Source organism: Rhinatrema bivittatum, chromosome 5, assembly GCF_901001135.1.
Source record: "Rhinatrema bivittatum chromosome 5, aRhiBiv1.1, whole genome shotgun sequence".
Lineage (NCBI taxonomy): Eukaryota > Metazoa > Chordata > Amphibia > Gymnophiona > Rhinatrematidae > Rhinatrema > Rhinatrema bivittatum.
In genome coordinates this window covers 242,147,862-242,173,371 of record NC_042619.1, presented here as the reverse complement: position 1 = coordinate 242,173,371, position 25,510 = coordinate 242,147,862, and the positions used below count along the sequence as shown (strand labels likewise).

The following is a 25,510-nucleotide window of genomic DNA, read 5'->3' as shown; positions in this document are numbered from 1 at the left end:
AATAGTACTGAATCCAGATTCTGCCCCTTGCATCAGCCATGGCTAGGATTCTGCCATCGTACTGCATATACACACACACTGTTATATTTTGCACAAATATAAAAGGGGCAATTTTCAAACTGTCTTCATTGAGGTAAAGTCCACAGATACCTTCTACTCACAAACTTAATATCAGTTTTCAAAGAGAGAGCGCACGAGTGCTTGTGTTTTGGAACTTGCAGCGCCATGGGTACAAAGTGCTCGTGAACATTTGAACCTGCTTTTTCTCTGGGCACTTTTTTCATGGGAAATAATGTGCAGAGGATGAAAATGCCAAACCCCCCCGTTTTGTGGTTAGCCAGCTAGCTCAAAGCATTTGAAAATTAACCAAACCATCTGTCTAAATTGTAGCCACCAAAATTTCCCCAGGTAGTTAGTAGTCGGTCAGATTCAGAGTGTGCACCTGGGGGGGGTGGGGGTGAGGTCAGGGGGAGAAAGTTACATGGAAGCACTAATTTTCAGCACCAAGCGCTTAACATGGCCGGCCAAATGTAGGCATTTACATTTGTCCATCCAGCCACCCTCCCTCCTGACTCTTTAAAATTGCAAAAAATGCCTCAGTAACCAAAGTCTTTTTCTCCCTGCCTCTTGGCCTTTAAATTAAAAAAAAAATAAAATTAAAAAAATAAAATAAAATAAAAAAAAGTTCCCACAGGAGGAGGACCCCCCCTTTCCCTCTTGCCCTCCAAACCTTCAAATGTGGTAGCATTCCCCATTTTTCTCCTTTCCTCTGATCCTTCATGTTAAAAAAAACAAAAAGTCCCATACGGGGGGGGGGGGGCCTGCCCTGCCCTGCCCTGCCCTGCCCTTCCCTTCCCCCTCCAGTTCTTCAAATGCAAAATAAAAAAAGCAAGGGAACCCATTTCCCCCCTCCCTCCCCAAATTTAAAAAAAAGGCCCAGTGGCAGTCCCCCTTCCTTCCTGCCTCCCTATGATCTTTATTTTGAGAAAAAAAAAAAAACCAAACTGGTTCCACCTGCAAAGGGGAGCAGTGCTTCTTGCCACTGGGGATCCCCCTGCTGCTAGGACCATTTTTTTTCCCCCAGTACAAAATGTGGGGAGGCAGAGAGGGAAAGGGAAAAACTGCTATTGTGAAGCAATTAAAAAAAAGAGAGGCAGATAAAAGAAGGCCTGCTCCCAGGCAGAAGGGAAGGGAAGCAGAGAAGGGGGAGACTGCTACCGCAGGACCTTTAAAATAAATAAATAAAAATAAAAAATAAAAATGTATTTATTTAATTTATTTATTTAAGTTTTTTTACTATACCGGTGCTCAAGACAAGTCTTATCGAACCGGTTTACAATGAACAAGGGGAGAACCAATTAACACAGCAGGCGTAAAAAGTTACAATAAAACAGGGAATGGAGAACTTGGTCATTAGAAAATGAGGGATAGATTAAACAGTAAAAACAATGAGTAGAGAGCAGTTGATTAGATAATAAAGCATGTACATTCATTTAGTGGTTCAGATATCAAAAGTTAATTGAATGATCAGTTACTGGCATAATAAGATAATTGTATGAACAGTTCCATAGTGAGGGGGACTGGGGGGGAAGGTGGGGGGACGGACAAGGAAGGGGAGGTACTAGGGAGAGGGGAGATGGACGGTGCTGGAAGAAGAAGGAATCTTCAGCGGTATGCTTGAGTGAATAGCCAGGTTTTCAGTTTTTTTCTGAAGGAGAACTGGCATTTTTCCTGGCGTAGATCAGGGGGGAGTGAGTTACAGTGATGCGGTACTAGGGAGAGGGGAGATAGACGGTGCTGGAAGAAGAAGGGGGGGTCTTCTTGTCGGTGGCCATATTTTTTTATTTGAAGATTCTGACAGAGGAAGAAATGGAGGCTGCTACTGTGGAACCTTTAGGTTTTTCTGTGTTTTATTTGAAGGCTAGGGAGAGGATGGAGGAGGTTCCCCCTGCCATGGGACCATTTTCTTTTTTTTTTTTTTTATTTGAAGGATCGAGAAGATGGAGGAAAGGAGAGCTGGTTTGTTTGGTGTTTTTTTTTTTTGTTTTTTTTTTTAATTTTCAGGTCGGAGGAAGGAAGGAAGGAAAGTGTCCTGCTGCCTCAAGACTCTGTTTTTGTTTAAATTTGAAGAGTTTGGAGGGGAGGGCAGGAGACCTTGTGCCCCAGGACTCTGGGCTCTCTCTTATGAAGTAGAGGTGGTAGTGATATCTGTTTTTAATGTACCCTTTTTTAGCAAGCAGAAAAGTTCATATACAAAAACCAACAGGGGGCCCCTTTACTTTTAATTTTCAATAGAGTCACTTAGTTGTTTATTGTTATGGTACAATACTTTTGTTTTTACATGTTAAGTGCCACTAGAGATGACCTTTTCTCTATTACTGTTAATAATGCAAGTTTTAGTGCCCACAAACCTAAGAAAGGTGTTGGTGGAAAGATAAAGGAATCTCTGCAAACTCGATACTGTTTTACGCATAGGTATCTCTCTTACTAAATGAGTGTTTATTTCCTTTATTTGACAATCTAGGGGGGATCACACAGGGCATCCATTTATGAGGACCGAGACCCTTTCCGATTCCGCCACATGATTCCCACAGAAGCTCTCCAGATTCGGTCTCTCACAAGTGCAGGTAAGGCTGAGATTTGTTGCTGATTGTAGTTCCTCTGTCCAGCTTAGTCAGAACAAGGACTGAGATCCTGGTGCCCTACACTGTCATTCGCAACCACCTAGGGATTTTTCCCCACTGTTCCTAATGTGGTCACTGCAGCCACGGTGCTAAGGCTGGGAGCCATGCAGCCGGACTCTTTCTGGAAACCTGTATCATGGGTTTTAAATCCAGCCACTAGGTGGTGCCCCTGACAATAACCATGACTCCATTTTAAAATGAAGTTATAGAAATTAAATAATGGCAGAAGAAGACCCAGCAAGTTTTCACACTTATTTTTCTCATACTTATTTGTTACTCTGAATGCTGAGTTCAGGGCCCTTATTGGTAACTTTTTGGTTCTAATTTCCTTCCACCCCCACCATTGATGTAGAGAGCAGTGCTGGAGCTGCATTAAAGTGAAGTATCAAGCCTAATTGGTTAGGAGTAGTAACCTCCGCAATAAGCAAGCTACTCCCACACTTATTTGTTTACCCAGCCTGTGCAATTTAGTCCTGTTGATTGTTGTCTGAATATAAATCCTCTTTTCTTCATTCCCCCTGCCGTTGAAGCAGTGAGCTGTGCTGTATATGTATTCAAAGTGAAATATCAGGCTTAATTGGTTCGGGTTAGTAACCGCCGCAACAAGCAAGCTACTCCCACGCTTATTTATTTACCCAGACTTTGCAATTTAGTCCTTGTTGGTAGTTGTCTGAATGTACATCCTCTTATCTTCATTCCCCCCTGCCATTGATGCAGAGAGCTACGCTGGATATGCATTGAGAGTGAAGTATCAGGCTTATTTGGTTTGGGGTAGTAACCGCCGCAACAAGCAAGCTACTTCCACACTTATTTGTGAATGCAAATCCTTTTTCCCACATTTTCTTTTGCCGTTGAAGCATAGAGCAATGTTGGAGTCGCATTAACAGTGTGTATGTTTATTGAATAAGGGTATTAATCACCAGGTAGTAGCCTTCATTCCCGCTAGCCGCCCCCTTGCCTCTTCTCTTCATTCACATCCTCTAGACTTTATGGATCCACAGTGTTTATCCCATGCCCCTTTGAAATCCTTCACAGTTTTGGTCTTTATCACTTCCTCCGGAAATGCATTCCAGGCATCCACCACCCTTTCCATGAAGAAATACTTCCTGACATTGGTTCTGAGTCTTCCTCCCTGGAGTTTTAAATCGTGACCCCTGGGTCTGTTGATTTTTTTCCAACGGGAAAGGTTTGTCGTTGACTTTGGATCATTAAAACCTTTCAAGTATCTGAAACCTTCAATCTCTCCTCATAAGTCATTCGATGAAAACCACCCATCTTTTTGGTCGCCCTTCTCTGGACCGCCTCCATCCTGTCTCTGTCCCTTCGGAGATACGGTCTCCAGAACTGAGCACAGTACTCCAGATGAGACCTCACCAAGGACCTGTACAAGGAGATAATCACTTCCCTTTTCTTACTCGATATTCCTCTCTCTATGCAGCCCAGCATTCTTCTGGCTTTAGCTATCGCCTTCTCCATTGTTTCGCCATCTTCAGATCGTTAGACACTATCACCCCAAGCTCTCTCTCCTGCTTTGTGCACATCAGCCCTTCACCTCCCATCGAATACATTTCTTTTAGGTTTCCACACCCCATATGCATGACTCTGCACTTCTTGGAATTGAATCTCAGCTGCCATATCTTCAACCAGTCTTCCAGCTTCCTTAATCCCATCTCATTCTCTCCACTCCTTCCGGCGTGTCCACTCTGTTGCAGATCTTAGTATCATCCGCAAATTGACAAACCTTACCTTCTATCCCGTCCGAGATGTCGCTTACAAAGATATTAAACAGACCGGTCCCAACACCGACCCTTGCGGCACTCTGCTCATCACTGCTCTCTCTTCCGAGTAAGTTCCATTTACTATCACACATTGTCTTCTGTCCTTCAACCAGTTTGCTATCCAGGCCACCACCTTGGCACTCGCTCCCAAACTTCTCGTTTTATACACAAGCCTCCTGTGAGGGACTGTATCAAAAGCTTTGCTAATATCCAAGTAGATGACATCGAGTGCTCTTCTTCGATCCAGTTCCTTAGTCATCCAATCAAAAAAGTCTATCAGATTTGTCTGACAGGACCTTCCCTTGGTGAAACCATGTTGCCTCTGGTCCAGCAATTCTGTTGCTTGTAGATAGTTCACTATTCTTTCCTTCAGCAGCAACTCCAATACTTTTCCCACCACCGAGGTGAGGCTAACCAGCCTGTAGTTTCCAGCCTCCTCTCTGCTCCCACTTTGTGAAGAGGGACCACCACCACTCTTCTCCAATCACTCTGCACCTCTCCCGTTTCCAGGGATCTATTGAACAGGTCACGCAGCGGAACCGCCAGCACATCTCTGAGCTCCCTCAGTATCCTGGGATGAACCTCATCAGGCCCCATGGCTTTGTCCACTTTCAGTTTTCCTAGCTCTTCCCATACGTTCTCTTCCGTAAACAGAGTTTCATCCATTCCACTCCCCTCCAGTTTCTTGTTAACTAGCGTCTGTCCTTCTCCGTGGTCTTCTTTATTGAACACCGAACTGAAGTATTCGTTTAATATTTCTGCCATTTCTTCATCTCAAGATCTCCAGATTTCACTCTTACCCATTGATCCTTTTCACCTTTCAATTTCACTATATTACTTTGGATTTTTCTCCTTTCATTGATGTATCTGAAGAATGTTTTGTCACCTCGCTTTACCTCTTTGGCAATCCTTTCTTCCGCTTGACTTTTCGCTTTCTTGATTACTTTCTTCGTGTCCCTCAGTTTTATCAGATATTCTTCCTTGTGATCCTCCCTTTGGGATCTTTTATATTTCTTAAATGCAGGTCCATCCTTCAGATTATCCATTCAATTTCAAAACTGCCCTCTAACTAAGTACCAGAAGGACCATTTTCAGTAGGATGTTTAGTAGACAAGTTATCCGGCTAAGTTTAGCCGGATAACTTGTCCTTAATGTTCAGTAGAATAAATAACCCACTGAATATCCCTGTTTAAACTTATCCGGCTAATGGTAGCCAGATAACTTTAAACATAACCGTATATTTGGCTGTATACAGAATATAGTTGGGTAAGTAGCTCTCTTGGTTTAAAAACAAAACATTGCAGGCCTACAGGCCAAACTTGTCCTGCCTCCCTCCCACCCGAACTGCAAAAGGACCTCTGGGTCCGAACCTGCCGGCCCTTACCCTATCTAAGTTTAATAAAAACTATTAGGGCCACGAGTCATAGCAATTTCATTCTCCCTCCGTCACCCCCTGCTCAGTGTTCCTCTATTTCTTTTTTCAAAGATGTAATACTCTGCAGTGCCCCCTTTCATCCCTGCACTTTAATATGTAGCATTTCTTCAGCCTGGACCACAGTAGCATCCTACGGCAATCCAGGCCTGGCGCTTCAGCCTAGCAACGGCACAGGCTACATATTAAGGTACGGGGGGGTGAAAAGGAAAGGGTAAGAGTGTGAGGCATCTGCAGAGAATGAAATCTTTGAGAGAGAAAAACAAAAAGGAACTGGGAGCACAGTGGGAGGGAGGATGAAATTTCTATGAGTTGGGGCACTAATAGTTTTTATAGAGGGAGCAGGGGCCAGTAGGTTTGGATACGGAGCTCCTTTTGGAGTTTGAGTGGGAGGGAGGCAGGGGACAGGTTTGGGCCTGTAAGCCCGCGGCATGTGTTTTGTTTTGTTTCTTTTTAAACCAGGATAGCTACTTAACTGGTTATATTCTGATGAATATAGCCGGCTAAATGTAAAGGTATCCGGCCACACAAGGCCAGCCTACGTTAAGACCCGCTCTGAAGCAGGTCTAATGTTTTCTGGCTAATCTACAAGGTCATTCATCAAATCGCATTAGGGCCCTAACACCCACGATAATGCCATAACGCCCGCGCTAAAAAAAAAACCGCATCGTGAGACACATGCACATTTTTAAAATTTAGTCAAAAGGTAGGAGTTTGGGCAGAGTTTATGAAAATGAGGGGTGTTTAACGTTGCATGCGATAGTGTTATGCCTGAAACTGTATTTGCGATAAATGTCGCAAATCCCATTTCGGGCAGGAGAGGGGAGGAGAGAGGGATACGAACAGCGCAGTACACATCAGTGAAGATTTGATGTGATTTGGCGTGAGGAAAGGTACACAGAGATGAGATTTGATAGCAGCTAGGCAGAGTGTTCATCAAACTAGGTCGAGAGTACAATGTACAAATCTCATCTTTGTGTACCTTTCCTCACGCCAAATCACATCAAATCTTCGCTGATGGGTACTGTGCTGTTCGTACCTCTGACTGTGCAGGTAAAACTGCCCCCCAAACCCTAGACCCACTACCAAAACCTTACCTCGAGTTACTAGTTCATCCTCCTACAGTTCTATAAATAGTTGACTTATATGAGAGCCTTATAAAGAGAGTCTCTTTCTCTCTCGTGAAAATATCGCGGGTGTAATAAATTTAACGCGCGTTGCAGTAAAATACCTATGCGAAGCTGTAAAATAGCACACATTGCGGTATCTCAAAAATTTCACTAGTCACGCCCCTTTTTTTTATCATGGACGCTATTCATGCAAAATTTATAGCAGAATTATGAATCTAGGTCTTAGTCTTGAAAATCGGCTGAGTTAGCCAGATAACTTTATCACACCCTGGATGCCCTTTTTTTAATCCAGCTAAATTATAGCCTGATAACTGGCTGAATATGCCAACATTTTCCATATAGACAGATAACTTTAGTTAACCATCTAAATGGCTTTTGAATATATACCCCCTTGAAAATCTAATTTACTGCAATGGCAGAAGCAAGACTTGAATTCTGGGCTCTTGTTTATCAGCCCATTGCTCTTGTCCCCTCAGCTGCTAATCTTCCTGGAGGTGGCATACGTTATACAGAAAAGTTAATTTTGACAAGTTGTTGGACTGTAGTTGCACAGTTCGCACTCATGCAAGCGTGGAGAAATTAAGCTGGCATTTTATAGCATTGTTATACACCTGTGCCAGTGTACTTTCCATTCTAGACTTTCACAGTAATCAGAATAATCTAATCTTTATGCTCACATGCTGACAGTTTCATTATTGATCGTGCTAAAGTACGGTTTTAAAAATATAGAAAGAGAGATCTCCAGATTTCATTTACAAGGTACTGGAATTTTAATACCTTACCTCAGGAAAGCAGAGTGATGGCACAAATGTTTGCACAACTATGATTGGACAAAGGGAAATATGTCAAAGCTAGCTGATAGCCATTGAATATTCAACAGAGGATATGTCAGGTGGGATGTGCTCTGTACTCTGTCTCTTGATCCTAGCACACTTTTCCTCCTTCCCTCCCTAACCTGATCCTAGCAGACTCCCAACGCCAGCACATGCTGAACCTCCTTTCCAGTCCGAACCAGCAGTCCTGACCCCCAACTTACTCCACCACTTACAGAGTTACCTTAGTACTATCTTCTTCCCTCCCTACAGCCTGACTCCAGCATGCTCCAACTCCCCCACCTTCCCAGCATGACCTCAGCACTCTGTTCTCCACCTCCTCCATCCCCATTAACAATTCTGACACCTCCTGTGCACTCTGACCTCCGTGCACTCTTACCTCCTTTCCTGACCTCTCCCCAGACCAACCCTATTGTCTTCTCCAGCATTCAGCTCTCCAGCCAGACTCTTCATGCCCCCAGCAACACCACCCCAGCACTTTTTCCTGAGCTCTCCAACTTCCCTTCCCTGCCCACAATCTGACCCCAGCATATGCTGATTCCCCCTTCCCCAGCCTGACCTCAACCACTTTCACCTCTTCCCTAACTTGCCCCCCTGCATTCTCCAACTCTTTCCCCAACCCAACCCCAGCAAAATCTGACTCCCTCTCCCTGTGGCTGAACCCCCAGTACTGTATTCCCCTCTCCCCAGCAGAGGGTGTATGTATGCATCAATGGCTGGGAGTGTGTGTAAGTGGGTATTTGTGGAGAGCTGTGTGGGTGGGTATGGGTGAGTACAGTGGTTGCGACAGGCTGTGCTGTTGGTGAGGGTTTTCTTGTGGTGGCTGTGCAGGTCCAGTTGGCAAGTGTGGCTCAGGAGTAAAGGAATTGTGTGAATGAATGGCTGGGTGGAGTGGGTTGGTGGAAGCGGGCTAAAGGGGTTTGAATTTATTAGTAGGGCCATGTGTAGATTGTGTTAGTGGCTGGCAGAGAGCAGTGGTGGAGTAATGGAGGATGCATGCATAGCTAGGGATGTAAAATGGCTGTACATAGGAGGGCAAGGGAGGATATCTTATGCAGGATGTGTATGTGTTTAAGTGGCTGTAGCTGTGCAAATGCATATGCATCAGTAGGTGACATGGGTTTTGATGGCAGTGGGGCTCCAAGGAGAGAGCGTACTTGTTTGTCAGGAGGTAAGGGGAACACACTGTTAAGCCCACAGGATACTGGACCCAGCCAACTTTTCTAACTCACTCCTGTCATGCCAGCCCTCTTTCTGATATGTTGCCTGTCCTGTAAGTGGTGGAAGTGGACATAGCGTGCACTTCGGCATTGTGCCACCTCTGGAAGGCACGTCTTTGAGAAGGATCTGGAAGCTACTGGTGAGCACATGCACGTAAGCCCAGCTATAGTGTAGCAGACACTTCCCACCATCTCCGTGAGTTTCAGGAAGTGATGAGGTGTGTATATGCGCTTGTGCACACATGCTTACCCCACCAGCCATCCACTGGACTTCGCCCTTTACCTTTTTACCTAGCTACACCTTTTGGGGACTGTTGCAGTACATGCCACCAGCCACCCACTTCACTCTGCAAACCGGCTTCCGTAGCCAGATCAGTAAGGGGACTGGATGGGTGAGCATGCACGTGCAGCAGCTGACAGACACCTGCATACATACAGATAGATGTTGACATGGAAGCCCTGTGTTCTGCAGGTGTCTATCAGTTGCTGTAGTGCACGTATGCATGCATGCTCACCCATCCAGGCCCCTTACTGATCTTTCTACAGAAGCCGGTTTGCAGTGTGAAGCGGGTGACTGGTGGCAGTACATGCCCGCGATGGTTAGCATGATACCTCTTGATATTTGGTGCAAGAGGAGGTTATGAATAAGTCATGTTTCTCACACCCCATCTTACCTTAAAGATTCATTATACTATTTCTTAAAACCATCCTCTAATGTTGACATGGAAGCCCTGTGTTCTGGTTGATTTGCTTTGTTCTAGATTTCTATGATCTCACTGAATTTCAGAAGTGTAAAAAAAAATAAATATATTTACAAGATATTTGTAACCCACTATTAAATTTAAAATATACTAAACACATCACTATTATATTTAAAGGGATATATCTAATATTTGAAAACCATAGATTAGCATTAGCATATCCATTTATTTTGATCTGTGTTACTGTGTGTGTTTGAGGTGTATCTGAAAAATATTCAGAGTTTTAATGAAAATGTGCAAGTCCTTATAGGTCTTTCTTCTGTTTCCCTCTGTCTAATTGTGTAGCAGCTCACAACTTGTTTGGGAGTATTATTTAAACTGAATTGGCATAGTGGAGGATGCCAACAAGTTAATGTCATTTCCCCTTGTGTATACTGCAGAGATTAAAATATACTTATGCAAACTACACAAAGCCGTTTACATTTTTTATTATATGTTCTTCTTTTTAAAATTATATAGATGCAGAGACAAATTTGGTGTGTGAAATTGTTCATGTTAAATCAGAATCAGAAGGAAGGCCTGAGAGAGCATTTCATCTCTGCTGCAGGTGAGTGTGCCTACATGATGGACAGTGGTCCTGGGCTGGTCTGCTTAGAGGTAGGTACGAGCCAGGTTTTCTAGAAGTTGACTTGGTTGTAACGGCCAAAAACAAGACTCTAGTGATTAAATTCCATTCATATGGTTAAAATAGTACAACAGCTTTCCCTGGAACTCAGGCAGAGAAAATATTAAGGGATCGATATTCAAAACCATGTAGCTGGATAACTCACAAGTTATTCGGCTAAATGGTGAGTTTTGAATATCCTTCTTGCTTATCCAGCTAAAAGTTAGCTGGATAAGTTGTCATCAGCTACGATTTAGCTGAAGAAGAAAGGAGAATATTGGGGAAGTTCTGAAGCAGGAGAAAGTTAGCTGAATAATTTATCTGGCTAACTCTGATATTTGCAGGTCTAAAGTTACCTGGCCCTGTACGGTCAGATAACTTCTGGTTAATTGCTGAGTTGCATTTTAAAACAAATTCAAATTAATTGTGAGCTATGTAGCCTTATGACTGCCCCCATACGAGCGCCTGTGGCACCACCTCTCTAACCCCTCACAGCCTTCTAAAAACAGCATATTTTAAAGGGCCAGTGCTGGCCTTCCTCCACCCACTTCCAGTTCCGCCAAAATTGTGCCACTTGGCTTCCCAGGCCCCCCTCTCTACTCCCATCCTCCCACACTGTTTCTCTTCAGTCTGGATCATGGTAGCAGCCTACTGCAACCCATGCTCAGTATAGATTACTCTTCCAACGTGGTTCCGCTAGAAAAACTGGAAACATCGGGCCTGGATCGCAGTAGGTTGCTACCATGATTGGACCGAAAAGAGTGTAAAGATGGTGGGAGGATTGGGGGTTGAGAGAGAGGGCCTGGGAAGCCAAATGTTAGCACCATTTTGGCAGGACAGGAAAAGGGGAAGGGGGGAGCCGGCACTGGCCCTTTAACATACGATGATTTGAAAAGACTATGAGGGATCGTGGGGGGCAGGGGTGCTACAGGTGTGGCCCAGCAGGCCCATCTATTTCTAGCTCAGGTGGGGTCAGTGATAGGGCCACAAGGGTTGCAACTTTTTTTTTTTTTTTTTAAACCTGCAGCTCGGCACTTAACCGGGCCAGCATGATCTATTAAGCAGCAAGATGCAGAGAAGTGGCAAAGGTGTCCCCAGCAAGCCTCCACCATTGTCATTGTTTCGCCTGCCGCCACTCTCCCTCCCCCCCCCCCCTTGTGCTTCTGCCTCCCCTCGCGCCTTCCAGCATCCATAGAAACATAGAAACATAGAAATGACGGCAGAAGAAGACCAAATGGCCCATCTAGTCTGCCCAGCAAGCTTCACACATATTTTCTCTCATACTTATCTGTTTCTCTTAGCTCTTGGTTCTATTTCCCTTCCATCCCCACCTTTAATGTAGAGAGCAGTGATGGAGCTGCATCCACTGCCACATTGCACCTCCTCGTTCTTTGGAAACTACAGGGTAGCCCCAGACCTCACTGCTATGTGCATGGTGATGGTGACAGCAGAATTATCATCCCCTGCTTCCCTTGCACTCACAAACTCTGCAGAGGCCCTGCCTTGTTACCATATGGATTCCATTTTAAATATGAAGTCTATGCAGAAGGGAGTGGGGCAGCAGCAGAGACTGTGAGCACACACCAGCTCATAGTGGCTGCATGCAGGGAGGGAGGGAGTGCTGCCACTACCACTTTATCAGGCCGATACAGTAAGGACACGTTAGAAAGAGTGCGACAGTGCCGGGCGCACCCTCGTTTGCTGCACGCAGAGTTCGGATCACATACCGCTCGATACAGTATTTAAATTAGACGCAAATGCAAGCCGCGTCGAAAGCGCGTCCATGAAGCGGTAGGCCTGAGCAATCCATTTTACTGTATAGAGCGCTATACAGCGCCTATACAGTATCCTGGGTGCGCTGGTACCTGTCATTTCAAATGTCATTTGAAATGACAGGTACCAGGAAGTGGATGGTTCTCCTACGCTTGGGCATCGGGGATTGCCAGTCCTCTCCCCCCTCCCCACTCCCGAAGCAAGGCGCACGGCGAAAATCGACTCAACATGTTATTAAAGCAAATGGGAATAAAGTGCAACACAAGTAAACTTACTGCATGTGAATGACAAACAGTCCTCTCTCCCCTCCTCCCGAGGCGCGCACCGCGGCTCTCCTGCCTCCCGGGGGCAGCCGGCGGCGAAAGCGGCTTCCAGCAGCCCCCACCGGCAAAGGTGGATGAATGCACGCCTGTACGTGCAATTTGGGCGCTCAAGGCAGTGAAGGCGCATGAGTGCACACCGTGCATGACGTCACGGATGGCTTGAGCGCCCAAATTGAACATACAGGCGGGCGCTGAAGGCAGCAAAAGTGCCTGACCGAACGCCGTGACGTCACAGCGTTCGGTCATGCACTTTCGCTGGCTTGAGCACCCAAATTGCACGTACAGGCGTGCGTTCATCCACCTTCGCCGGCGGGGGCTGCTGGAAGCGGCTTTCGCCGCTGGCTGCCCCCGGGAGGCAGGGGAGCCGCGGTGTGCGCCTCGGGAGGGGGGGAGAGAGGACTGTTTGTCATTCACATGCAGTAAGTTTACTTTTGTTGCACTTGATTCACATTTGCTTTAATAACATGTCGAGTCGATTTTGACCGGAGCCTGCCTATTGCTGTCTCTCTGCCTATTGCTGTCTCTCTGCAGGTTAAACGTGCGGCAAAACTACAGGTTAAAAAGGCGATAATCGGGGCGCACGTTACTGTATGGGAGGGAATAGCTAATCCGATCGTTTACATATCATATACATGCCGCGGGCGGAAAGGATTACCCGTTGATTTAAAGAAGCGGTAAGGATGAGTTAAAAGGGATAGTGAATCGCGGGTTGGACTAATGCAGCCAAATTGTGAGTAGAAAGCGGGTTAGAAGCAGGATAACTGCGGCCGCACTTTACTGTATCGGCCTGTATGGTATCACATGGTGGCAAAATTCCTTGCACCAGTGCAGCTGTCTTGTGGTTTATTAATTCCTTTAAATCTGCACCGAGTGGTGAAGGATCTCTGTTTTAGATGCATCTCTACTCTGTTTCTTTCTTGTCTCACTCTCATTGATGGAGAGGCTGAAGCAGAGTCTGAGCTTCGGTGCATCCCTTTTCTAAGTTATATAATAGTTTAAAAGGAAAGCTTATCAGAGATCAGAACTATATTATGGGAACATGCACCTTGCTATTCTGGCAGTAGTTAAGTTATTCAATGTGCAGTGCATAACTTTTTAGGTGTCCCCATGATGTCTAATTTAGCAGAGATCTTTTGAGTTGACATGGTATTTTCAATTGCTAATTTCTTTCCCGGCCCTTTTGGGAGCAACAAGATTTGTAAAAGCTACCAATGCTTAAGATGCTTTCAAGTCTGAAGCCGAGGGTAGGAGTCAGATCAGGGATCAGCCAGTGCTGAGCACTGCCATGCAGGAGACCTGGGATCAGCTCCTGAAGCTTCTGGATAGAAAGTAGCAGCAATTCGAAGGGCTTGGTGGATAGAAAAAACCAGGATGAGGACAACAGAAAGTGAGAGAACAGAAGAGGGAAAGCTAGTGTGAGGCAGAAAAAGAGATGAGGACAGGTTGGAATAACTGGACGGAGAGGAGAAAAGGATAGACTGAGCAAGTGGAGACCAGTAGAATGAAATTAGGCACCTTTGGCATGAGAGAGACTGGCTGTAAAAGCAGAGAGAGAGAAGCTAAAGGATGGGAGCAGAGGTATTAGGAAAGTAGAGAAGATCAAAGGTTGGCAAACTGTTTTACTTAACCCGTTATGTCCCAGTGTCCTATTTAGAGGACAGCTTCTTACAAATTTTGGGACATAACGGGTTAAGAAAATATTTAACAGCAATTTTCAATGAAATTGATTTTTTTTTGCATATATTAAATTATACATATGCAAATGAATACAAAGATGCTACAGAATAGCCTCAGAATTTTCTACCCTGAGAGCTGGGGGCTGGAGGCTGCTCCAGGAGAAAGCAGAAAGAATTTGTCACGAGGTCCCTCTTCCCATTGAAAGAATTGCCTTTGGTACCCAGAACGCAGGATTCCTCTGGATCAACTCCTAAAACCAAAGCAAGTCTAGGGCAAGGGAAAGAGATCTGAGTGCCATCAACACAGAGGTGGGAGTCAAAGCTGAGAGGTTCACAGTAAGATTATTATTCATCCTTTTCTTGAAAACTATTCTCTTATGAATGAAATGCTTTCTGGATCAATAGGTAATACCTGTTAACTTTCTGAGTGCCCTGCCCTATCTTAATTCAGTTTGCTATTTGTATTCCTTTGGGAGTCCTATCAGTTTTTGATTGGATGCAACTGTTTTCTGTGCCCTCTCCCCCCTCCCCCAAATTGTTTGCGATAGGTGCAGCAGCTTCATATTCTTCTACTCCACTATATGCACAGTGTGGTGTTTGTAGAACTTAATCCCTATTTGTTGAGGTTAAGTTTAACCCTAAAGTGCACCTTTCTTATTGCTAGTGTTGAAAGGTGATTTTGCTGCTATTTTAAATTTTGTTTCCTAGCTTGTAGCCAGATGGACTCAGGACCAATGGGTTATACTCCCCTGCCAGCAGATGGAGACAGAGTCAGATTTCAAAGCTGACGTCACCCTACATACACCCCTGCAGTGACCTTGGCCCTCTGTCTCCAGCAGATGGTGGACGTACCTCTCCCTAAAGGGACTGCTGTACTTTTTGGAAGGAGAAATTCTACTTTTAAATTGGAAACAAAAGTCGAGCCCTGCTCTCCTGCGTTGATACCTAAAGGTCCCTCCCCAAGTTAAGAATTCCTGAGGCAATTTCCAAGATCCCTCAGAGGCGTTCCTTGGTCCGGTAGCTGGTTCCTGGCATGGACTTGCTGCTTGTGCAGCTAAAAGCCAGCGGGTGCAGGAAGCCGTGCACAGCGGTGACAGCCAAAGCCCTCTCTCCCCGCAGCCAGAGACCATTTCTGTACTCAGCTGGTAAACACTGAGCCCAGGTAAGATTAAAAAAAGAAAGAAGATCTATCTCCTGGTCAGAGACGATTAGAGGGGTTTCGGTAAGATTTCCTCCAGTCTCTGTGCTCGGCGCGCCGTACCGATGTCGTTCCTGATCCCATTGGGGTAAGGGGAAGTGGGCTTCCAAGCGGGTTGAGGCCCCCCCCCCCCCAAGGGCTAGGCCCTGCTTTGGGTGTGGTAGGCTGCAGTGGTGCCATCTTGTGCACGCTTTTTTTGTGTGTGCTGTATTGCCCTCCATAGGACGTCCCTGCACACACTGCTTTGGCTCTGAGCACATACCAAGTGCATAACTTTGGGCGCGTACCTACAAGCACAACCTGGTAAGCGCAGGAGATAAGAAAAACCGGGCGCACACACTGTGCGTGCACCACGCCATGTCCCGCCTAGGTGCTCAAAATCTGTGCGCATAAAATTTTAAGCGCGAGCCAATAGAACACACAGTTACTGCTGTCAATGGTGCCGGCAACCAAGGAACATAAGCGCCTTTCTCTCTGCACTACTTGTCATATTAGGGCTTCACAGTCTGACCTGGATTCCAATTTATGGCAGCACTGTGAGGTAGCCCAAGGAGAGTTGGCCTCCCCAGACTTTGTTAAGCCCGGCTCCTCCCATTCAGAGGATGGGTCAACCACAGATTTAACTGGAAGTACCCCAGATCTGAGTACTCCCTTGACTGGATCATCCATGGGAGAGGGAAATTCAGCAGCACCTACCCCAGTACTTCCCGGGCTAGGCATGGACCAAGCTGCTTTTTCTTGGCTGGAATTTTTCTAGGGTCTACAAGCTTTGAACTGGGGAAGTTTACTACCTTGCTTGCCCCTGTCCAGATGGAACCTCAGCTGGTAAGCCCTCCCTCTCCCAATCCTATCGGCAGACCTTGAAGCATGCCTTGCCTTACCAAGGGCATCCCTGGTAGGGACCTAGATGGCTTAGATGAAGAGGATGATTCGGACTCCTTGGAAGAAGGGGAAATTCCCCCAGGTTGGAACCATATCAAATCATGTTGCAGTTCTTTCATAGAGACAAATTGCCGGCCTTGGTTTCCCAGACCATGAAGATGTTGGGAGTCCCTGGGACCGATTCTATGATGGAACCAAAGAAGAATACCATTCTGATTTCCCTACGGAAAGCCTCTTGCTACTTTCCAGAACTGGAAGCCATCCAGGAGTTGATTGACCTGGAATGAGATGCCCTGGAAGCAAGTTTTAAAGGGGGAAGAGCGTTAGAAGCTCAATACCCACTGGATCTGGCAGTGGAGAGAGTGTTTGCATTTCCCTAAAGTGGTTGCTCTGGTCTGTGCCGTCTCTAAGCGAACAACTATCCCAGTGGAGAGAGGAGTGGCCTTAAAGGATGCACACACTAGACGGATGGAGTCCATCCTTAAACAAACCTTTGACTCAGTAGCATTAACCTTGCAGATTGCTTCTTGTTGTGCCCTGGTAGCTAGGTTTGTGCCTACTCCTCTCTCAGGAGGTGGATGACTCGGGGGTTAATTCCAGAGCGGTTATCAGTAGCATGGGATCTTCTTAGTGTTTGGGTAATTGCCAGGTTCTTGTGGGCTGGTTTTGGCCTCTGTTGGAAACAGGATGCTGGGCTTGATGGACCCTTGGTCTGACCCAGCATTGCAATTTCTTATGTTCTTATGAACCCACCACCGCCTTTTTAGCAGACGCAGGCTCGGATCTAGTCTGTACCTCAGCCAGAGGAGTGGCCTTAGTGGTGGCGGCCAGAAGACAGCTATGGCTGCAGAATTGGTCAGCTGATGCAACCTCCAAAGTCAATCTTACAAAGATACCCTTTAAAGGATCATTCATTTTCGGAAGTGAATTGAAAAGCTGGTCAGGAAATGGGGCAAATCTCCTGTCCCCCGGCTACCGGAAGATAAGAGGAAGCAGTTACAACACCCCTTGCCTATGAGGGGCCGATCCAGGGGCTCCCAATGTTTTTGCCCCTACAGAAACTTGACATTTCAATGATCTCAGCCCTTTGGGAGTTCTCAGTCCTTTCATTGTCTACAGCCCAAGAGAGGGGCAGGTTCAGGTTCATCCCAAACCCACAAAATGAAACTTTGCCGATCCACCCTCGGAAGGAGGAGATAGGAGGTTGACTGTCCCTCTTCTACCAGCAGTGGGTCAAGATCACTTCGGACAAATGAGTACTGGAGGTCATATGAGAAGGATATGCACTGGAATTTCACAGCACTCCTCGGGACATATTCATGATGTCTCCTTGCCACTCCCAGCACAAGAAGCAGGCAGTGGAAATTACTCTTTTAAGACTACTCAGGATGAGGGCTATAATCCCAGTACCTACGCCCCAGGAAAATATGGGGCATTATTCCATCTATTTCATCGTACTCAAGAAGGGTTCCTTTCATCCCATCCTGAACCTCAAGAGTGTCAACTGACATCTACAAGTGAATCTTTCTGCATGGAAACCTTACGTTCCGTGATAATGGCAGAACAATCGGGAAAGTTCTTAACCTCCCTGGACTTATCTGAGGCCTACCTTACATATTCCAATCCATCAAGAACACCAATGTTTCCTACACTTTGTAGTACTGGGTTGCTATTATCAGTTCCAGGCACTACCCTTTGGCCTAGCCACCGCCCCCAGAACATTTTCCAAAATTATGATGGTCATAGCGGCAGCATTGAGAAAAGAAGGAATTCTGATGCACCCATACTTGAATGACTGGTTGACTTGGGCCAAGTCAGTGGAAGAAAGTCTCCGAGTGACCAGCGGGGTGACCTCCTTGCTTCAGGAAATCAGTTGGATAGTAAACCTGGACAAGAGCAGTCTCAAGCTTTCACAGTCCTTGGAATATGTGGAAGTCCAGTTTGACACCAAGCAAGGCAAGGTCTTCCTTCCAACCACGTGGATAAGGAAGTTGATGGCCCAAGTGTGTCAGTTGATGAGCACGATACGCCCGACGGTGTGGAACTATCTCCAAGTTCTTAGTTTGATGGCGGCAACCCTGGAAGTAGTGCCGTGGGCGTTGGCACACATGCGACCACTTCAGTGCTCACTGCTGTCACATTGGAACCCTCAGTCTCAAGACTATTCAATTCGCCTCCACTTACGGATGTGAGTATGCTCTCGGCTCCAGTGGTGGCTGCAGGAAGCTCATCTGAACAGTGGTGTACCCCTGTCTTCCCCGAACTGGCTGGTCCTCACAACAGACGTGAGTCTCCGGGGCTGGGGAACTCGCTGTCAGGAACTCTGGCCAAAGGATGTTGGACTGAAGAAGAGGCCCTCCGGGCAGTCAGATTGGCATGTCTACAATTCAGCCACAGACTCCAGGGTCAAGCGGTCGGCGTGCTGTCGAGGAACACAACGATGGTAGCCTACATAAACTGCCAAGCTGGAACCAAGAGCCAACAAGTGTCACAGGAGATAGATCTCCTTATGGAATAAGCAGAAATACATCTACAGCCTCCCACATCATAGGAAAAGAGAACATCAGAGCAAACTTTCTAAGCAGGGAGAGTCTGGATCCAGGAGCGTGGGTGTTGTCAGCCAAAGCCTTTCAACTGATAGTAAATCGCTGGGGCCTCCCATCCATCGACCTGCTGGCCCCGATTCTTCAGTCGCAGAAAAGATCTGTGGACTCTGGGGATCGATGCTTTCATTCAGACCTGGGCGGAAGAAGAGTTGCTATACACCTTCCCTCCGTGGCCCCTGCTGGGCAGGGTCATTCGCAGAATCGAGCACCACAGGAGATTAGTCCTACTAAGTAGCTCCAGATTGGCTCAGGCGTCCGTGGTATGCGGGCACACGGAAACTCCTAGTGGAATCTTAATCTAGTATTGGAATTTTTGGCAGGGCCCTCCTTTCGGCCGCAGCGCAGTCTTTTCTTGCATTTATTAACCTTGAATATGGTGTTCCTGGTGGCTATTTGCTTGGCACATCGCATCTCTGAACTGAAGGCAGTATCGTGTCAGGACCTTTTCCTCTGGATGACTCCAGGAGCGTTACAGCTTTGTACTGTAACATCCTTCTTGCCCAAGGTAGTCTTGGAGTTTCATTTGAATCTATCAATTTCATTGTCATCCCTAGATAAGCACAAGGACGCGGAGGAATGCCGCCTCTGTCATTTGAATGTCAGAAGACGTTTGGTGCGGTATCTGGAAGTTTCAGAACTGGTCCGGAAGACAGACTGCCTGTTTGTCCTTCATGGTGGAATGAAGCAAGGTGAATCAGCTTCGCAGGCTACCATAGCTTGCTGGATTAAGGAGGTGGTCACGGGAGCCTATGTGGAGGCAGGAGAGCCATTACCTTCTCAGGTTAAAGCTCATTCCACTAGGGCTCAGGCAGTCTCTTAGGTGGAAGTTAGACTGCTGTCTCCCGTCAATATCTGCCGAGCAGCGACATGGTCCTCCTTACACACTTTCTCCAGGTTCTATTGCCTGGACGTACAGGTCCAAGAGGACACAGCCTCTGCAATGGTGGTGTTCAATGGACCATGGGCAGCATCCCACCCCGATTGGGAGTAGCTTTTGTACATCCCATTGGTTCTTGGTCCATCTGGCTACACACTAGGAAATGGAGAAATTACTTATCTGATAATTCCATTTTCCTTAGTGTAGATAGATGGACTTAGTTTCCTGCCCTCAGCTGCCCAAGATGTGCGTGGAATGGGCCTCGAATCCAAGGGATCACGTGTAAGTGTTCATCCAGTCCCTAGATTTAAGGTACCTATATTCTTACTGGAGTTCAGTGTTTATGGTTGGATGAGTACAGATATGGTTATCCATTTCTAATCATATTTTTAATCAAGTTTTTTTCACTAGTATGTCCATGGTGGCTTTTGAAGGAATGCTGGAGGGCTGAGGTCACTGCAGGGGGTATATTACTATGTAGGGTGACTTCAGCTTTGAAATCTGATGGAGCATAACCCATTGGTCCTGAGTCCATCTGTCTGCACTAAGGAAAATGAAATTATCAGGTAAGTAATTTCTCCATTATACACTTTCTCTTGTAAAGCTTCAAATGACCTTTGCACATATACTGCTATTCTAATGTACTATAAACTGCTTATTTTTTAAATACAAAATTCACTCAAGCAGGTAATGAATCCAAAGAAAGAAATAAAATTCTACATGTTTTATACCTACAAGAATCATAATATCCTCTGCCAGATATGCCTTTACATTTTTATTTACAGTTCGCCAGAAGGTAAAGCGGAATTTTTGAAATCCGTGCACTCCGTTCTGCGGGACAAGCACAGGAGGCAGCTTCTTAAAACTGAGAGCTTGCCAAACTCACAGCAGTATGTTCCCTTTGGAGGCAAACGATTGTGTGCTCTTAAAGGTGCAAGGCCAATGATGAGCAGAACAGGTACAGAGCCGGTGTTCACAATATTTTTTGTTGTTGTTGCGATTAAGGTGCAGATTGCGAGGACTGACTAATGATGCAAGAACAGAGAGTCAATATTCAAATCTTTCAAGGGAAGGTTACTGTAATGCAGTGCTTCCCAAACCTAATAACCCCACAACCAGTTCAGGTTTTGGAATATCCACAATGAGTATGCGCATGTGTATTGGAGACCTGGTATATTACATTTTTCTCATGCATACATTGCATGGCTCAGCATGAAAGAACTTGCTTCCTGATGGCAATTAGCTAACAAAAATGCTGGCTGGTCTCAGTAGAAAGCAGTTTTCAGGTTAGAAATGTCTATATAGTATTTATTGTGTATATTGTGCACAAATGAGCATACTCTGTATACAGTGTGGCGGTCCTAACCCAGAAACACTTTTGTTACAGTAGGCATGTCATCAGACGCTCGTAGAGAATTGCCTAACATTTAGAGATATCCTGTTTCAAATTAAAAGGAAAAAAAATTGCAAAATGAATCTTAACTGGTTTTGAATGAGACTGCTGTTTTAATTTTCACTTCCAAACTTTTACACAGTGGTAAAAGAAGCTCCATGTGGGGCTAATGGAGCCTGATTTCTGAGGTTTGTGTGTGTGTGTGTGTGTGTGTGTGTAACTCTGCCAGGATTCCCTTAGACCTCAGATGTGTGCAATTCGGTGTGGAGAAGATGCGGGCACACACTCATGCTTTTTCTCATTCTCTAGAACGCAGATCCAAAATAAGCATTATCTTGCTGTTTTATCCCCTTTCAGTTTAAGAGGTCAATATTCAGTAAGCCACTGAGTGGGAAAGCTAGCTAGATGAACTTAAGTGCCTAACTTTATCGGAATGTTCAGTGGGACATCTGCGCACAAGTTTGCCACTGAATATTTCCATTTAAAGTTATGCACATAACTTAGATCTGGATCATTTAGGACAGCTGTTTGTTTGACCAGACTTTATATTCCTAACTCTTTTCAGGCAGCGCTAAGCGCGTAAACTTTAACCCTGACCCAGGAACACCTCCAGCTCCACCCCTGCACGATGAGTTACACCCACAAAATTTACCTGCTGAGTGTGAAGGGATGGGATGGGAACCTTGGCCCCAAAGATTTATCTGGCTGACTCCCAAAGTTAGTTGGACAACTCTTTTTGAATATCAACCTCTAAATATTTAAGATTCTAATTGGAATCCTTTTTTTTTTTTTTTTTTTTGCTGAGAGCTTAATTGGCTGCCTTGAGGTAGTAAAGCTCCTTAGCTGGGGCACTGCTAAACACAGCCCTGTGAGGAAAACCATCTTCAGACATATTTCAGCTTCATGGAATGACTGGGGCTGCTGCCAAGGCAGCATTCACGGTCCCTGAGAGGAGAAGGACTCCCATTCATTTGTCAATAGTGACATCTGCTGGCTGCCTTGAGAGTGCGGGGGGGGGGGGGGGGGGTTTCACTGTTACTGACAGACTTGAGGGGAAAGGGAGAGGGAATGAAGGTGGGTGAAAGCCCCAGCTGGCAGTGAATAATAATATGGCCCCAACTGGGGCAGGTTCCAATTAATCTGGAAGCTGCTGGACCAAAGGGGGGGGGGGGGGTGGAAACGCAGATCTTAGCTAAAATCTGTGCAATTACAAGCCACAAACACATCTGATTTAATTGTGCAGTGGAGGTCGTAATGTGTTTCCTTGATCGTCTTAACTGGCAAGACCTGACTCGTGGTTTTACCAGAACGTTTGAAGGATATTGTAAGTGACTTAAGGAATGTTTCTTTTTACCCACCTTTTTCTTCAGTGTCTGCCCCCAGCAGGTCCCTCGGGAGGAGAAGGCGCCTGATCAGGAACAGATTCACGATCGATTCGGATGCTTTGTTCACAAACAGCCCTGACGAGTCCCAGCAGCAGTCCGCAAACAGCGGGGATGCCGAGCGCTGGGTAGAAGAACAGTTTGATCTAGCTCGGTACGAGAAAGAGGAGGACATCAAAGAGACGGACATTCTCAGCAGTGACGACGAGTACTGCCAGTCCGTTAAGAGCAGCACGGCCGATAAAGAGCTTGAGGAACAACTTCAGGGGGCTTCCATCACCGGCAAGCCATGTTGTCAGGGAAGAAGAAGCCGTAGCTTGATGGGCACCCACGCATCCAGAATGACCCTGCTGAAGAAACAAACTGCATTGTCTGGCGTGAATGGCAGTATGGAAAGCAACATGGGAGAAGTGGTCTGGGTGAGGCGTGAGAACTTTGTCCCCAGCAGAAAGCTGAACACAGACATCTAAAGCCGTCATGTATCTGTTCAAATGTGTATAAATGTATTTCCCCCTTCTCCCTCACTACACTGTGCAGAGCTCTCCTGTAGACTGCACACTTGCACACACATCCATGGCAGCTGAATGGTTCCCAAGCCATGCAGCCACATTTGGGTAATATCAAATGAACAAAACTTGAAATGGAATAAGCTTGAGTCCTTTCTATACATTACTAAGGGCTTTTTAATTATTGTATTTATTCTTCTAAAACAATCAGGGTTTGTGAAAAATCATTCAAAATTCTGAATAGCACTGGGAAGACACAAATTTCCGAAGGGGCTCCAAGCCTGTCTGGCATATATGAACAAAGGGGATTTTACGTTGTGATATTTTGATCAGTTTTAGAGTTATGCTGCTTTTCAATCTTTGTAAAATTCCTAATCCTTCCCCTGCCATTTTAAATGTAAAGCAAAATAATGTATTTAGAAATGTTTTGGGGGTTTTATGTTGTGAAGAGTGTTTCTGGTTCTTATTTAATGTCAATAATGGAAACTATACTTTTAAATAAAATTCTAACGATGCCAAATTTTGTTAAACCCAAATAGGTCAGCTGAAAGAGGTAGAGATTTCTTTTGAATTTTTTACCCAAATCGCAGGTGCATAAAGGGATGAGAATCTGTGTAAACTTGGCTCCAAACTCAGAGTGCAATGTTTTATCTTATCAGTCATATTAATTTTATACAATGCATATTTAATTTTTTAAATATCTGAAAATGCATCCTTCTGACTACTGTTTGAAAAGGTTATGGTTTTTTTAGAAACCAAGCATTCAGTACATAGATCTGATGGTGTATTATGGGACTGATGGTTTGTTAGCTGTACTGCAACTTCATGCAAATTTTATTCTTCTGACACAAGTGGTAAGGGTTCAGGTAATGGTTAATATTTTGGTTTCACCTAAGTTTAATGACATGAAAGCAGTTGCTTTCCTAGTAGAAGATGTATATTTTTGTTAAAAGAAACTCTATCTATACCAATGAAACATTCTGAAGAATTTTTTTATTCATCCAAAACAGGGTAATGTGCATTTACTGTACAATCAAATTTCAACTAGCACACAATACAAAAAAATACATATAGCACTTTAATTTGTGGAGGTGGGGACAGGATACTTCATACTTACTGTCTACACAGAGAGGAAAGAAGAAAAAAGTTATCCTTAATGTTAAATGATATGAAAGTTTCCATGAGAGAGAATTACCTGCTCATGTTTGACACATTCATAAATGCACAAAATACTTTCTAATTCGGTTTGGGATTCTGTTCATAGAATGGGTTGTGAATTGTATTTCAGACCGTAGTAATTGTAAGTACACATTACCTGTGCTTGCTCCAGTCAGCCATTTTCCCCTGTACCTTCTGGTAAATTTCTATTTCTTTGCATTGTACTAGCTACTTGTGTGGGGGGTGGGGGGATGGGACCGTGAGAGGTTTTGATATATCCTTTGTATCGCATCTCTTCACTGTTTAATAGCATGTACAATTCAACTATGTTCCAGTATGAGATGAGAAGAAACTTTATCAGTCCTGTACTGTGCCAGGCAGATAATGGTCAATAGTGCAAAACTGTAGTCTGCTGCTTGGAAAGGTGCCATTGTTCTTTCTGCATAGTGCCATGACATGTCTGTCAGACGTTCTATATTTCTTTTATAAGCTGAAAGAAGGTCTATTTTTATGTTTTCAGATCTATGAATGAAATCTAAATACTTGTGACACAATAAACACTGAAAGAGTTGGCTTGGTCTCGCTTAGCTTTTGCTGGTAGGTGCACAGGCAAAACTTCTTCAGTTCATTCTTTGCCCCAAATTAAGTTTTCATATAGAAATTAAATTATCCTAGACTAAATGGGTTATTAGGGAAGGGTTATATATGTTAAAACGTGAAACTAATTCAGACTAGCAAAATGAAAAACATATATACTACAGCAAATATATATATATATATATATATATATATATATATATATATATATTTTCACCTTTTTTTTTTTTTTGCTGCAGCTATGTTGCTGTGTATCTTCTGATCCTTTTTGCATTGGTTGTCTTTTTGTGCCTCCATTATCCTAACTGGCTTTGGTTTTTAACATCTACCTGTGAATAGTCCCCTCTGATGCTTTTTATTGATATCTATGTGTATCCTCCCCCATCCCTCTCACCCTTGTTTTCATATTTTATTTATTTGTTTTTATATATCGATATTCACCCAAGAGTATCACATCGGTTTACATAATATCTAGTGAGATAGTGTGATTACAGGTCATACTATTTTTCCATTGAGACATTGTGAAACTACAGCGAAGTATAGTTTTGTAAGGATAGAGATATAACATTGTGATAACAAAAACAGCTTATTTTCATGACAATATAATAGCTAACATTTGATTTGACTATTAAGTGTTCTCATTGTAGGATATGTGCAGGGTTAGAGATCTGTTTGGTTGTGGTCGTTGGGGATGCTG

General features: G+C 44.9%; 1 protein-coding gene across 10 annotated transcripts in view; it reads left to right on the top strand.

Annotated features, from left to right (window-relative positions):
- TIAM1 (T cell lymphoma invasion and metastasis 1) overlaps window positions 1-24,789 on the top strand; it is a 357,042-nt gene extending 332,253 nt beyond the window's left edge. For all 10 annotated transcript variants that reach the window (XM_029603612.1, XM_029603607.1, XM_029603606.1 and 7 more), the window contains 4 exons: window positions 2,525-2,627; window positions 10,298-10,385; window positions 20,563-20,735; window positions 22,541-24,789. In XM_029603612.1, coding sequence (XP_029459472.1) covers window positions 2,525-2,627; window positions 10,298-10,385; window positions 20,563-20,735; window positions 22,541-23,022 — 846 coding nt within the window. In that variant the 3' untranslated portion in view covers window positions 23,023-24,789. The remainder of the gene's footprint in view (window positions 1-2,524; window positions 2,628-10,297; window positions 10,386-20,562; window positions 20,736-22,540) is intronic.
- Window positions 24,790-25,510: the final 721 nt, after the last annotated feature.